The 15,978-nt window shown below is 37.8% G+C and overlaps 1 protein-coding gene across 1 annotated transcript in view; it reads right to left on the bottom strand.

Annotated features, from left to right (window-relative positions):
* The window catches only part of LOC150088227 (forkhead box protein O-like), a 266,376-nt gene extending 250,974 nt beyond the window's left edge, over positions 1 to 15,402 (bottom strand). Inside the window, exon 1 of the mRNA XM_090369397.1 lies at positions 14,498 to 15,402. Within this exon, the coding sequence (XP_090225523.1) occupies positions 14,498 to 14,848 (351 nt within the window). The 5' untranslated portion in view covers positions 14,849 to 15,402. The remainder of the gene's footprint in view (positions 1 to 14,497) is intronic.
* Positions 15,403 to 15,978: the final 576 nt, after the last annotated feature.

Below are 15,978 nucleotides of genomic sequence, written 5' to 3'. Positions count from 1 at the left end.
CCTCTAAATGTATGAAAACTGTTGCGAACAGCTTTAAGCCTCAACTTTTGTTACATCCATCCCGGACATTAGCCTTATATAAGTCACCTTGGCCACAGCGACATACTTTTTGTCAAAAAAACCGCTTCTGATAAGGCTCCTTAAATCACTCGTGGTGATATTCATAGAACAGGGCCTACATGCGGATGCTTCCATACCTGTTCTATCCTGCGACCCCTAACAAGAAATGAGTGGCATTTGGTTGACGTGAGGCCGCCTCCGTTGTATTTTTATAAGACGTAGCTCGGATTATGATTTGTTACCTGGCCTATTGTTTCCCCTGTAATTCTGAAGCCTTTCAGTCTTCATTATACGCGAGTACCTTGTTGCAGCAGCCAACTCGATATACGGCGCTTATCTTCGTACATACCGGTAAGAAATCACTTCAAGGTCAGTTAGATGCTGTCGGTAACTTAGTCGCAATTCCCAGTCAGCTGGTGGAGACACGCGCACCAAATGCGCACTACAGATACGTGCAATTGTTCGAATCATAAGCTACATTAAGATTAAATACTGTATTCGGATATTTTTTTTTTACACGTGGCAGAAGAAAAGGTGGGTAGAGGAGCTACGCGTATAAATTTAGGGATGCAAGACAAGCAGAGAGAACAGTAACATTTCTCTATCTTTCATACATATCAGGGCCGCGTGGTATGGGTAGGGGACGAAGGCATGGCTGTTTTAGGGCTCTTTCTTTTGTTATATGTTAATAAACTAATTTCTTTGGGTTGCACGTAATAGTAAATCATGATTCATCATGTACCTTATTCAAGTAGTAGTAAAGTCATGATTCAGCATCAAAACTTACTCTTCCCCCTCACCTCCCCAAATTCTAATCATTATTCATCTAAACAGCCGTCGTGATAATCTCAGGTTACACCTTTCAAGAACTTTGTTGGTTCCTCACTTGAGTTTATCTCAAAAAACATCGAATGTCCTTCACAGTAATCTAACATCAAGTGTGCTATCACGTGCGGTGTTTGGTTTGGTCTTCTGGTCTCCGAATTATAATTTATATACGACTCGGTCGCCAGTTATTGCTCACTGTTAACTCAAACTTGGTCTCAGGGATGATTTTGGGAGAGAAAGAGTATTTCTATAAATAGAGTTACTGAAAATGCATGAATATTGGATAGACTACACCAGTAAAAGCCGCAAAGTTCAGGGAGAATCGTTGACATTTCCAAAACTCAGACTAATTCTATTGTGAGAAACATCCCTAGTAGATTGATCCTATGTGGACGTCACCGAGTATTAACAGAAAGTGTATTTTTATTTATATGAAAGCAAAAGTTGCTCTCTATGCATGCGCAAGGTTATACGTTTTTATTTATTTTTTTTTATCGTACATTAAGCGATTTACTTTGATAATGTTTAAGAAACTACCTGTTTGACGGACAGTAAGAAACACGAATAGCAACACGACACACGTGTACGTAACCCAGTACATCTCAGTATCCCATGGATTGTTAGGTTGAGGCGCTGGTACGTTAAAGTCGCAAAAAGAACTGGCGAAATTCCAAGCGTTCTGCTCAAGGAGAAAGGTAAATGCCCTTGGAAACGTCTAAGTAACAGAATTAGCAAACATTAATACTTATTTATACATTTCAGTTAAGTCCTTTTATGAAACACGCAAAGAATATTTGGCCTACTTATTGAAAAAAACAAACAAAATACAGTATATTAGTACTCTGGATAGGAAAATTAGCATTACGTTTATTAACACTATTAGTACATAGTGAAAGAACTCAATAAGCATTATGTGAAAAGAATTCCCTGCCAAGGCTTCCCTGGACTCACCGTTGTGTTTTCTATTGTTTATTATTTATTTTTTTATTTATTTTTATTCTGTTGTGTATTTTCAATCTGTTTTGACTTCTTGCAATTCCAATCAGTATAATCAACTGGAATTTGTATAATGTACACCCCTCTAGCCGAATCAAGCTGTTCCAGTGGTGTCCACTGATGTGGAAATAAAATGATAATAATAATATACGAGCAGAAGATGCGTATTATTTTGCTCAAAATAATCACCACGTGATTGTCTGAATGGCCTTGCTAAAACGATGTCTGTAGGTAAACTATGGATGTTCCCATTCGTTTTTTGACTTTCACACATCACAATCAGTACAGAATATATATATATATATATATATCAACGCACGCACACGACCATACCTCCAGATCCTCTTACACACACGACATCCTGAAGGATTCACATAAGAATGTCTCGGGGGTGCTGTGCAAGGTATAAAATTACTGAAATTTGTAACAAAAATTCCAGAATTCTCCACCCGAATTTGACTGTTAGGGAAAGCTGTATCCATGAAAATAATCTCCAAATTAAGGACTAATTATCCTGAAAATTCTCTTGAATATTTATTATATCTTTCATTCGGATACATCTTTAATAAAATGCTAAATCCGTTCCGTGAGGTCTGCATAGAATCTTCACTATTACACCTTGCTATTTTTACTGTTGCAAATATAAATAGAAACACTAAAGTTACCACGAGTTGTACAGAGCTGTGCCAGAAAACATTCATCATGAAGCAAAAAGAAAGAAAGAAAGAAAAGAGCAAGGGGGAAAAAAGAGTAGCACGTTAATATCACGTTGCTATGAATTAAAATCAAAGTAACACACTTCACACCCATGATCCTATCAGCAGGACATCAAATCTAACGATATTATGAATCCGCCAGTGCGAAACTGCTTCAGAAGTAACTCGACCGTCCACAAGCAAAACATAGCAGAGTGAAAGAAACTAAGAACTATAAACAGAGTGGCCTTTGTACTGAATGGTCACATACGGGATCTACAGTAGTTTACATAGTAAACAGTGTTATTTGTCAGGAAGCACACGCATGAAGGGTGGTCACGAACTGAAGCGCAAAAATGGATCTTATCATATCCGCAGGAGAAGAGTCAGACCATTTAGCGGCTGTCCCTAAGAAGATTGTCAGAGAAAACAATTCACTTCGGAAGGAAATGTGATGTCAACATTCTTCCGGAATGATACGAGGGTCATCCACATTGTCTTCCTTCCACAACAACAGATGTAAATAAATAGTGAGGGCTTGGCTTAAAAAAGAACAAAAGGTGACCAGTGACGTCAGATAATCCAATAGTGTGAAACTCCATTCGTAGTCTCATTCTGTTGCCTATTCAATTTGTCTACTCAGAATCTTTAGCAGTTAGTTCAAGAACAACAAGAAAGGCGCTCCTCAGCAAGGATCTAAGAGATAACCTTCCATAGCCAAAATAATCGAATGGCCACAGTTGTACTAAACCGAAGTATTCGTAACTAAGTATTCTAATGTCTCTAAACTGTAACACAATAAATACACAACAGGCGTGTTCTCAAAACGACAACGTGGGAAGACGGGAGTTTGACCTCCACTTAGGGCGTTCCCAGCAATCCGGATTCCTGCGCTGACACTTTGATTTGCTTGATGAAAAGGCCGATATGAAGCGATAATGACCTTATCAGGTGTTCACCGGTGCTGCTATTATGAAATAGCACCAATTCAGTCGGGATGTGCAGTGTCTGAAATCACTGTAAATCAGTTTTTGAATAGATAGCGTTAAGTGGCTTATTTGTGCTGTGGACAGCGGGTTGCGTGGACTGTACCGGGAAAATGGAAACAGGAGACCAACAAAGCATATTAAGTATTGTTTTTGAGAGAGAGCGTTGTTTACTTAAAAGTAAGGTGTATAAATCCTTGAAGACGTTTTACGTCAGCTTACTGCTACCTGTACAAGATATGCCGAACCAGCAATCTCTCTCATGACACCTGAAAATTGACATGCTACACGAAGACCTCCGCTTTTCAGTTACCTCCCGGAAAAAAACGAACACAGCACCTGCGGAATTACTGTTAATGATTAGATGTTTCCATTTATACTGTATTTTGAATAGTATTCATATCACAGTAACCGCTATCAAATCAAATATGTTGGGGGAGAGGGGGACATTTGTTTGAAAACATTCGAAACATAATAAATACTGTATTGGAGGAGAAACGCACACATATTTTTTCACACGTTCCTGTTTTTTTTCTTATAAATCTCGATCACATTATATTGAACTGCGAATTACAAAAGTTTGGAAAGCAACTTATTCCAGCTTCAAACTTTGTTTTACGTTCGAAACTCAGAAAGAGCTCGCGGGACACGTTTACACAGATTACCTAGCAGCAGTTCCAATTAAAGCGAGGCGGGGGGAATCCTGTACTTTGGTTTTTCCTGCTCAGTTCATTTTCTGTAGAACGACTATCTCGCCTGTAATTTTCAATGTTTAAACATATTGTGCTTTTTAAATCTTCATCGGAGCATTCTTCATTCATTCTTTAAAAAAATATTATGAATATTGAGAGTATTATTGACCGAAAATCGGAAACCTGTATAATGTGATTACTTCTGTATCTATACAATTTAAAGCTACACATTTTAAAACAATGGCCAGCTAATATGCATAATACATAAGCGTGTTAAAATTAAATATATGTTTTATTTTAAACAAAAATAATTTTCTTGCTTAACTACTTTTTCCTTAAGTTTTTAAAATTGCCACTCACAGACTTCTATAGAACAGCAATCCGTATGATTGACAAGATGGGTTCTATGGCAAATGTCTTATATATCGTGCGAATAACAGTCTTTATTTAGAAATCCTGGGAACTGTAATCGAACACAAACGAAGCCGTCAATGAATGAATCAAAAGTAGCATACCAGCCGATATTTAAAGGCCTTCTATCAGAATAGATGGCAGTGCATTTTGAATTATGGTATTTAAAGAAGTTTCTCGCTGAAAAAAGAAGTACTGTATTTCTTAATGAAGAGTTGAACCAACGATATCCGGAAATTGCGCTAGCTGCCTTGACAGAATCGTTGCTTGCTTCTGTGTAGTACATGTGGGTAGCGGCATTAGCATCTTTACAGACACTTATCTTTCCGTGGCTGCTGCTACCGGATATTCAAGTAGGTGGTTTTATATTGAGAACAAGAGCTTCCTCAAGCTCAAGTGTTTTAGTCTGCTATTGGAGGTGCTGGAAAGTTAGAGGCTGTTTCTTCCAAGTGTCTCCGCATAGAGGTCTCAGTTTTTCAATTAAAGCCCACAAAATGAAGAAAAGCAAAAAGAGATGAACATTATTCACAAAGGGATTTTATGTTGCAGCTAATATTTTCCTTTTCAAAAGTAGGAAGTAAAGCAAGCAACCTGAGAGGTTGTCTTGTAGATTAAATTAATTTCTTTCAACTTTCATCTCTAGATAATTGATTCAGCATTTTTTTTTTTTTTTTTTTCGTCTGAGATGGAGTTTGTTTATGAAACTAAAACTTGCTGTTCAAGTGAAAAGGCTGTCACTTTTTTTTCTTTGTTTCAAATAGGAAATGGTGTACGGGAAGAGAATCTTCATTATGGTACACACTAGAGGGCTCGGCCGCTTAGATGATAACACAACGTGACTTGAAGCCTGGTTCAAGCCACCTCTATGGCTGGAAGAACTTTTTCCGGGATTTATATAACAGATTTCAGTTGAATATCGAGCGATTTTGCTATCCAGAAACTTCTGATCTTCATCCAACAAACCGACAAATCCACATTTAGACGAGAAAAGCAAAACCATAATGGCCCTTTTTTAAGATATCGGGAGTGGAATACGAACAAAATTTTGTCGACACCGATCGAGCACACAACAAATGCGACTTCAATTTTTTTTTTTTTAAGTACTAAAATAAAGTACGCCGATATGGCTTCGATGCAGGAGTGCGTTTTTCTTATTGGTTGCCGTAATGTCGGGGCTACAGCCGCACAACTCAGACTCTCCTGACTTGAACTTCTGCTCTGAAATTATTTTATTTGGCAACGGTGGAATTGGGAAAGAAATTACTTATTAATATTTTTTTTATTTGCTTCCACTGCCTCTTGTCTTCCATGCCATCCACAGATAAATATCGCTGTAGGCTACATCTTTAGCTTACTGAAATTTCTTAAAGACGGTGGCTAAATCGAAAGAATTCTAGCATTCGTGGCTTTAAAGAGTAAATTTAATTTCATTTAATTTGGAAAAAGGAGAAAGAGAAAATAAGAAAAGGTGTATAAAAGAGAAATTTGTGTGAGTGAGGGGTGCTTATTATAAAAAAAAAAATAATAATAATAAAAATAAATACTCGTATGTACTGTTCAGTGAGTAAAGTGGTAATATGGCTGAATTATACACAAGCTTTCGTATTAAATTTTCCCCAAATTATGTACCACGACTTTGATTATTAGCTTATGCTAGTACTAAACCTGCCCTACATACGGGTACTATCTCGTATCATGTGAGAGCTGTGTTGATAAGATGAATGACAGAATCATCTACAAGTGATGGCAAGGTCTAAAGCACTTAGCGTTTCCTCTGCTACGTTTCACTTCTTCATGTTATCGATCCTTCATTCGCGAATAACTCAGGACTGCCATAACACAATAAGAAATAAAGAAAACAATTATATCAACCGCAGTATCTGTTTTCCGGTTTGTTAATTGAAAAATTATAGCGAGAAAACTACCCTTAAAATGAGATGTAACTTGATCCACTCATCGACCTCTAGAGCGAAAAACGTAATGGTTGATAAATGTATAAACGCCAGAATATCCGTATTTAATTAATAATTATAAATACATTACATTATTATAAAGCGATACTAAAGGTAAAACACGAAGAAGGAAAATTCTGGGTTTTGTATTTGTATCGATTTACACAAAGGAATATTAAATACGAAAATTTCGAGTTATTGATATCACTGTGCAGTTTAACGAGATGTTTTCTTCACGGTGTTATCTATCAAGAAATAAATTATTCAAACACTCCATACATCGTGATAAATAATTTTAATAAATAAGCATCACGTTACAGGCCCTTTATCAGGTCTACCTCAAGGTTCAGATGCGTAATCCATTTACGCATCTGAACGAGGACCTGGTGAAGGGTTTCTAAAATTTTAATAAACGAACCCTGGTAAAGGAAGGGAACTCTGTTTAATATATATATTTGTACCCGTAATTATTCTCTGCGCGATCACAAATTTTGTGATCGCGCACGCCAAATCAAGAGTAGCATAATTTCAGAGATTCCGTTTTGTTTCCTGTTCCTCCTGATCACTGAATGTGACTCAACTTTTACTGATGTCGGGTTCAAAAAACGTCTTTGATTCAAAATAAACGTACTCTTTTGCAACACAAACTATGGATTGTCTCGCATAAAGGTTTACTAATGGTCTTAATTGGAGTTGCACCGCTTGTTCTGCTGCTTCAAAGACGCTCCCGCTGCTTTGGAATCTACTCCGTTTACTTTACGCCACACGAATACCTGAACGAATTGAAATAGAGGTCAGCTGTATTTCACTTAGTTAGGCTTACAAAACATACACTCTGAAGTGTAACTGCTACCTGCTGCTTCCATATCTTTCTGTATGGTGAACAGAGATAGCCTTAAGCGGATATTTTTGGGATTGCATAGCATACAAGGGAAAGCTGAATATTCGAAAGAAAGAAACTCGGTAATATTCATGAATGATGTGCAGGAAATCGTTTGATGTTTCAAGTTTACAGAACTTGTGCGTTCATAAGAAGGCATAATATATAAAAACCTCCAAAAATATAGGACTTATGTTTTTCTATTACAGTAATACATATATTATCAAGCACACTTGGAAACAGTTAGGATTAATGAAAATAATTTGTCCGGATTTCTTAATAATTTTACCTATAAGTATAATTCACCCATTTGGAACCTCTATGTAGAATATTTAACAAATTCAAACAGCTTTTCAAGGTATCTTTCTTATAAATTAAATTTAGATATAACACGAGGAATCAGTTAACAAGAAAGATGCCAATAATTTAAGATCGAAGATCAAATTATTGGCATCTTAAATTATACTTAGAAGATCGAAGAAAAATATTAAATCTTCGAATATTATTTAAAACAATCGATGCCCACCATGTCAAGCGAACCCGATCAATTTTAACTGACCTCTAAGGTTGAAGTATGAATTAAAAAAAAAAAAGAAGTTTTTCTGTTTATATCGTGGGACAGTCACGAGTTAGAGAGAGTACCGTATTTAGTAGTGATATCGACTAAAACAACGGTAAACTCAAAAGCATACGTACTGTGCATTCGCGTTCAGCTAATCGGCTATTTATTCTTGTCCCACCCCCCGCCAGATCAGAACTGGTTATTTGAAGAAAATTCACTTTTTATTAAATCGAATAAAAGTATAGAGTAAGGAAGGCTGCGCGTCTGAATCCACATCACATCATACCACAAGATACCAGAATATTCATGTTCACTTCTGATTTACAAACTCTACTGATCTTATAAACAAATTTATTTACGTATTTATATAATAAATATATTTATCGATTTTATTATATATGATTTTTACAGCTTGTGAACGTTTAACTTATTCCTAATTTATTTTGTAAAGCAGCAAATTGTAAGAACACTTTTGGAAACAATTCCATTTATTTAATTAATTATACCAGGTATTTTAGAGTCATAAATATGCATGATGTTGCTTCTTCTCCAAATTTTGGGGAGGAGGAGGAAGGGGGTACACTTGTTAAACCATCTCCCTAAATTACAAAAGTATGAAACAACTCTTTTTAAACTGAAGCCCAAGGGTTTTTTTTTAATACGATAACGAGATCCATAAATCTTAAAACGCCAGTGAGTTTTTAAATAAATCAGCACAATGTAATACAATTTACAGTATTTGCAAACAAAAAAAAAAAAAAAAATGCCCAGTTGGCTGTCTCACTCTTTATAAATATTGAAGCAGAAATATTCTGTTTCGAATGAAGCATCTAAGTTCCTCGTGTGCGTATGTTTAGTTATTATATTAACATTTGTGCCGACATCAGGCTGAAGACCCAGCCTGCTGGAAATAACGAAAGGGGAAAAATATAATCCCGTGCGGCACCGTGGATGGGTTCCAGATTAATGAGTTTCTTAACATAGCATTAGCTAATTTCATTCTGCCCTGTCGCTCATGGCAGAAGTAATCCCTGTCCCCCCAGAACTTGCAGGGGAGTCTGATCCCCGCTATCTTCCACTCGGTGAGCGAACGTGGATCATCCACTGTGTGCCTTTGTCCGTGTAAGCCCTCATGTGGGAAGGGGGTTTTTCACGTGGGCGATGGTCGTATCGTCTCCTTACTTTTCCCGACCCTGACCTCACACCAAAAGGGAAGTATGTGGGTCTAAATATAGCCATTTGGCGTTGATAGTTTCGAAGGATGTGTCTGGCCTGCAGAATCACGAGTTCGTTGAGGAATTTTAAATGGAGAAGCAGCAGTTTTTTTTTTTTTTTTCCCCACTCCTACTTGTTTTATTGACAGTAGATTCACATTTTACTGGACAGAATCTTAAAATAAAAAAGGAAAATGACAGTTGCTGAAAAGGAATGTTTTTGCTGAAGCGAAATATTGACTAATGTTTACATGTTACGACTTATTTTATTTTTAAATACGAGTTTAAAATTGGCATATGAATAACGTCGGTATTGACGTCAATCGTTTGCTAACACGTGTATGAATTAAAATAATTGTAAAGGTTTTAATCAGAGAATCCGCATATTCTAGCGCTGATCCCCTATTTTCCTTTTGGTTCCATGATCAGTTCTGTAATAATAATCAATATTACTATTTTGTTTTTCAATTCGAATGAAACATGTTCAGACGGTTAAAATACTGACAAACGAATACTGAGTGAATTAAAAATCTTTTGAGACATTTCATCTTTGCACTTATAACTAGCCTAGAGTTGGATCTGTTAATCGAAACACCCCATTTTCTTTTGCCATGTTTGAATTCTTCACTCCGGTATTTCGTGCATTATCCTCTCTCTGTAGTTAGCTAATCGTCTGAATAATTCCTTTGCTCTTCTTTCGCTTGAAAACTTTTTACTTCACGTTCCCTTCATTGATTCAATATATTTGTAAAATAAAACTAATGCATAATTAACTGCAAATGAATAAAAAACTATATATTGTAAAATTGCAGTTTTCATATCGCAATTCTTCCGTTGTATTTCTTGCTTCTTATTTTACTTTTATATTTTCTTTCTCCTTCACTTTCGAGTACACAAACAGACGTATCATTCGCATTCCAAACGCAATCCTTCTCAAGATCAGGGCTCGGAATGCAGCTGAATGGCTTCGGCTCCTTATGTTCCAGTTATGTTATTATTAATAATAATTATTATTATTTCATTAATTAGCGTTCAGTTTCTTACAATTTTCAATTTGAAGCCGCGTTCGAGAATGTTAGTTTAAAGTTACTACATATAAAACAATGTTAGCTTAGATTGATGTTTTATTGAGTAAATTTTATTTATTCCTCCTCCGCACAGACTTACTACTGCTGTTGCAGCGTGTGGCAATAAGCACGCTTGGAATAAACACGAGTTTCATTGCAAAACGTGCTTTGTAAACAAGTTATGCTAAATATTTCGGTAAAAGAATCTTTAATCAGCAAATATATTTGAGTGGATCAAAAAGGAAAGAAAAAGTAACTGGTTTAGAAATTAGGTAGGCCAGCGCGGATCGTCTTTTCCCTAAATTCATTTTTACCCTTTTTCTCTCATTGGATGGTGCAATAATTTTTTTTTTTTTTTCAGTCTTCTTCAAGTGCACCTGCTTCACGCCATTCGCCCCATTGTCTAAAGTGGACTAAAATTATCGATTAATTTTAGAAAGAGGCTATTTTTAAGAGACTTCTAATTTCGGTGTGATTGGAAACATTGTGAAAAGTAAACTTCAAGAGCTTTTAGTGCTTCACAATGTTACCGCAGTAATTAGTTTCTTTTGAAATGTGTTGAAAGGGCGAGAAGCTCACCACTTCTCTCCTTCTCCTGCTGTAGAAGGAGCAAACCAGACGGTGAGAGATCATTACTAAATACAGTATCGGAACTGATCCACCCAATGGCCTTGAAATGTGCACTGCACGCATGCTGTCTGCATAATCATGAAGCAACACCGTGTTTATCGCCGGACGGAATTGAAAGTGCCACTAAATTATGCCCACAAGAAAATTTCATAATACTTCTTTGTATTATTAATACACAACTGGAAACTATCCTGCTAGACAGTGAAAGTGGAGTGTGTATTTTCCCTAGCATTTACCTTTCTTTTTAGCTTTAGAGTAGAGAAAGTAATGTACCTTTTCAAGGACACGCTTATGAGCACGCATTTATCCGACACACTTTGGCCAGAATGTATTCATAGGATCATTTATGCATTTCGAAAGTTGGCTCGGTATTTAAAACCAATAATTTACGAAACAGTCCGATTAACTCATGAGGTAACCGGATCACGGAATAAAATTCGTGATATTTTCTATTTTGTTTATTTCGGAATAAAATAAACAAAATAGAAAACTGATACATTCGATGTTAATTCTGCTGGATGAAAAGCTAAAATGAGAAGAAAGTGCCTGTCAGCAAAGTGCTTCTTTATTTTGTAATCACAATTTTGTACAGGGCAAGAGAGCCCACGTTTCTATAGTTGTCCAATGTTTTCATAAGAGTTTTAACATTGTAATGGGTTGTGCCCCTGAAAACGCTAATCGAATTTCAGGCAAATACACAAATTTCCCGATGTCCTGCTGTCTTGCCACCTGGTGAGTGGGTTGATTTCTACCGTTGAACGCAGTTGTCTTCATTATCTAGTGCTTAGTTTGACTGCAGGAGTTCCTCCCCCAAATTGGTTAGGGGAGGACGAGGGAGGAGATTTTAAATAGACTTCAAGCTGATCCGTACAAATAATTAACAGCTAATCTTCCAGCTAATAATCTCTTTAATCACGGACAGTGGATATATAATGCTATTCACATTTGGGGAGGGGGATCTCAAAGAGTCAGGGTGGAGGGTAAGCAACGTGTTAAAGATGTTAACTGCTACGACTGACGTGAAACTACGGCAGTTAAATGTTTCGAATTGTTGTAAACTCTCCAAGGCAACTATTACATCAAATTCTTTACTGTCCCAAATTAACCTGGCAATACTGGGGTAGACAGGAGGACACCCGCAGACTTAAATGCTGTGTTCCGTTGCCTAGATAAATAGTTCCACCACGAAATTCAATTCCGTGGAATGTATTTTGATTACAATTAATGGAGCAATTAGCATTGTGCTTCAATGTATTCCTTTTCATCATGAACTGGGCGAGAATTAAGGACCAGTATAATAATTATGGCTAAAGTATATAGCAGATAACTTAAGACTGTTTGATTCTTTATATTTAAAAATTCTAACTAGAATCTATTATTATGAAACTAGATACTGGATTTTCTTTGCAGCCTGACCTGAAGCTCAACTTTTTTTTTATGAGGAATAAGGAAGAGGAGTCCGGTAAACTCTTTCACTTTAAGGAATTTTCTGTATTTGGACATATTTTTCCGATAAGCTTCCGCCCATTAAAAGGCTCAATTTGTATCTCTCTCTCTCTCTCTCTCTCTCTCTCTCTGCCATAAAAATAAATTAATTAATTTTCTGTTTATACTCCAGGACGACTATACAGTCAGAGGAGTTCAAGAGAGAGAGAGAGAGAGAGAGAGAGATAATACAAGAAACAGCACCGTGTTTAGTAATCACGCAGGCTTCAAAGCACGTGTGCTTCAATAACCTCGCAGGTGACCGCTACGGTGATGAAGGTTCAATCTTAATAACTTATTATTTAGAGTCCTGGATCAAGGAAGCACAGTAACAGCCAAAAAGGGGTGGATTTTTGCTCACAGTTGATCAAGATGATAAACGGCCGTAGCATTTAGATACATAACGTACTTAATTAGTACCCGCTTGCATTTTTCCCTGTTGTAAACAAGGTTCTCGTTATGTTAATTAAAAGCATTTTCTTGGGAGTGAGAACTCTGAACTGTGCACAGAGAATTTAAACACGAACCCGCTATCGGCCTGGGAAGTTACAGTTGATCGTTTCCATATTTTACATTTCGCAATATGCTAGTTTATTATTGAAAAAATGTCCCACTTTGTTTCATTGCTTTAAAATGTTTGTTTTGAGGAAAATTAAACAAACAATGGAGTATTTTGAAACGGAATTGAGAGTCGGGTAAGACTTTAAAAAAAAACTTTTTTTTATGGAAATGAATAAACAAACATTTTGCCACTTCACTGATATGTTTCTCCAACACCATTTCAGCGTGTAATCACACGATTAGACATTAATTTTAATGTACAGTATCGTATAACAATACAGTAGTTTAAATGCATTTATCACTAAGCCATTCGCTTGTTTACAAGATATTACAAACGATATCTTTTTGTAGTACTTGTCAGTAAGCGAGCAATTAAGGCAGCTCACAACAGAATTTTGAATTTACATTATCACCATGACAATGACCTGGACAACGACGTACAGGCAGAATTTAAGTTTGGCACATTGGTATATAAATCACGTTTCTGGAGGACATTGACACTTCAACTGCTAAGTGCTTCACTCAACCACATCGCTGGAATCGGTCTATCTACCATAATGTAGAGTATCTGAGGAATAATGAAGAAATGGATTATTTCTTCCTCCTTTGGAGACTGAGGTCTTTGACTACACTTTCGTCCTTATTTATTCATCAATAAGGTCTAGAGTGTATTTTTATTCGTAAATAAGGGCAAAAACTGTTTTCAATTCCATTTATTACGTAGTAATAAATTATATGGAATACCAGTATCGATTTGCAACCTTAGATTGCCAAGGTGAAGGGTAATTCCAATGCTGCTTCACGACCGTTTAGCGTGCTAGAAGATTACCATTAAAGGTCAAAAAAAGTTAAACAAGTTGTGTAACCGGGCCTGTATACGACCTACTGCCTGTATAGATGCCAGGCCAGAGAGCGTTTAGTCATTTGGAAACTTAAGTACTAAGGACTGTGATTCCGCTTTCAGTAAGGTATGCATATATACTGTATAACGGAGCGTACAGCATAATAAAGAAAAAGAAAAAGAAAAAAAAGGGGAAAAAAAAATACAAAAGGAACTTTGTATGGTTACTGCAGAAGAGTAATTGGGTGGCTTTTAGCGTTGTCACTGCCAGCTAGCATTGTGAACGGTGACACGACAATTAAAAATAACGAGTGGAAACTTCTCGTGGATCACATTACATGAAATGGAACGAGGCACCCGTTGGAAAACAAGACTCAGTAATAATAAAAAGTTGCAAAGTTGTGAGGTTTCGTCAAAGAAAAGTTATTTCAGATTAAGAACAGCTATGGCACTGGCGTGCAACGCGGTGTCTAAGCGTGTGTCCCGCGTGTAATCAATGATACGAGTGCTCCTCAAACCGAAACTGAGATCGTGCCATTTGATCCGGTAATTGGCTGACATGTCTAGATAAAACGTATATCTCAGGTAAAGATACGATTATAAGGGATAATTAGATATGGAATATCCACCTACTTACCTTCCAACCAGCAGAGCTGTTGCTGTCCCCTTTATCCTTGAAGTATGGCACATTCTGCACCATCCAGTCATAGATCTGAGCAAGAGTCAACCGTTTTTCCGGCGAGTTTTGAATTGCTTGGGTTATTAGATCCGCGTATGACATATTCCCCCACGCATTGCGTCTCGAAGAGTTTTTCTTGGGTGCCAGCCCGGGGTGCTCGCCGGGACTGTGTTCTTGTATAGTGGCCGGAACCACTGGCTTTTCCTCGCCATCGGGGTCAATAAAGTTGTCCGGCCTCGGAAGCGGCCAGGTGTTCGACCTTGCTCGAGTTTGGGGCTCGAAGCTGGGGTCGATATCTAGCGAGTCCATCGTGCGATGTCCCTCTCCCAATAAATCCTTACCTGATGAGGGTTTGTGACACGAAACACGCGCACGTCACGATGCCAAATTCTACAGATTCGCACAGCCGATAACCACGAAACTGAAACAGTTAAGCACCACCGTTGTCGTTGAGCACGAGTGTCTCGGCGTACCAGAAGATGATTCAGAGTGGGCAGACCAAGCTGCGACACGTATTTCCTAAATGAGACAGCTGGTGCTGGAAGCGAAGGATGCTTTCTAGTGTCGGTCGCAGTCGATACATCGTCGCGAGCAAAAGCCGCCACTCCCCGAACTGACCGCCCTTGGCCACAAGTAGCAGACGAGTTCCGTCGCGCAACGTGCTCGTAAAATGGCACGCGCAGCACTTCAGTCCCGCAGCTTGTCAGAATCTCGGGAGGGACGCACGAAACACGTAGCGACGACACACTGTTGATGAGGGGCGCACATCAAAAATGCCCTCTCCTAAGAAATATTGTGTAGTCCTTGTGGGTAAACAGAGTACAAATGTGCTAAACCTTCGGCTACTTGGCTCACTACATGGCTCTGCTATCAATACGTTCCTGCTGTACCTTCCCACGCATGCGATGACGTTGCACATGTGTGACGTCACTGTTGTCAATGGCGACCGTTTGCCTGCCGAGCGCCAGTCGCGCCGATAATCTGCCTCGCAGCGCCAAAATGATTTTGCGGTAGAAAGGTGAAGCCGGATAATGGGTGCGAAGTACACCTTGAGCGCACATTTTATGGGAGCAAAAGTTTTTCTTTCACGCTTTATTATTACTGCTTTTTTTCGTCCGTTGTTTGAAACTTGTTACTAAGCTGAAACTTCAGTAGGAGAACACACATCGATAAAGGGAAAGCGGGCGCTGCAGCATAAATTACGAGCATTAGAAACGTTTTAAACACAGTTTTACTCCACGGGTGTGCAGCTTATTGCTGAACTGCGTGAAGATTCGCTCTTATAAATATGCGATAAAAGTTTAATTGAGGAATTTTAAAGCGATCGTCGAATAAAATGACCGCTTACTGTCAATAGTGGATTATTTGAGATAATAAAAGATTAAGAATGGTCAGGCGTGAGGGTACAGAAGTACACGCGCTTTGAGTGACCGCAGTTC

This window comes from Mastigoproctus giganteus, chromosome 3, assembly GCF_048544385.1.
Source record: "Mastigoproctus giganteus isolate SK-2022 chromosome 3, ASM4854438v1, whole genome shotgun sequence".
NCBI lineage: Eukaryota > Metazoa > Arthropoda > Arachnida > Uropygi > Thelyphonidae > Mastigoproctus > Mastigoproctus giganteus.
This window is presented reverse-complemented; position numbering and strand designations above follow the sequence as displayed.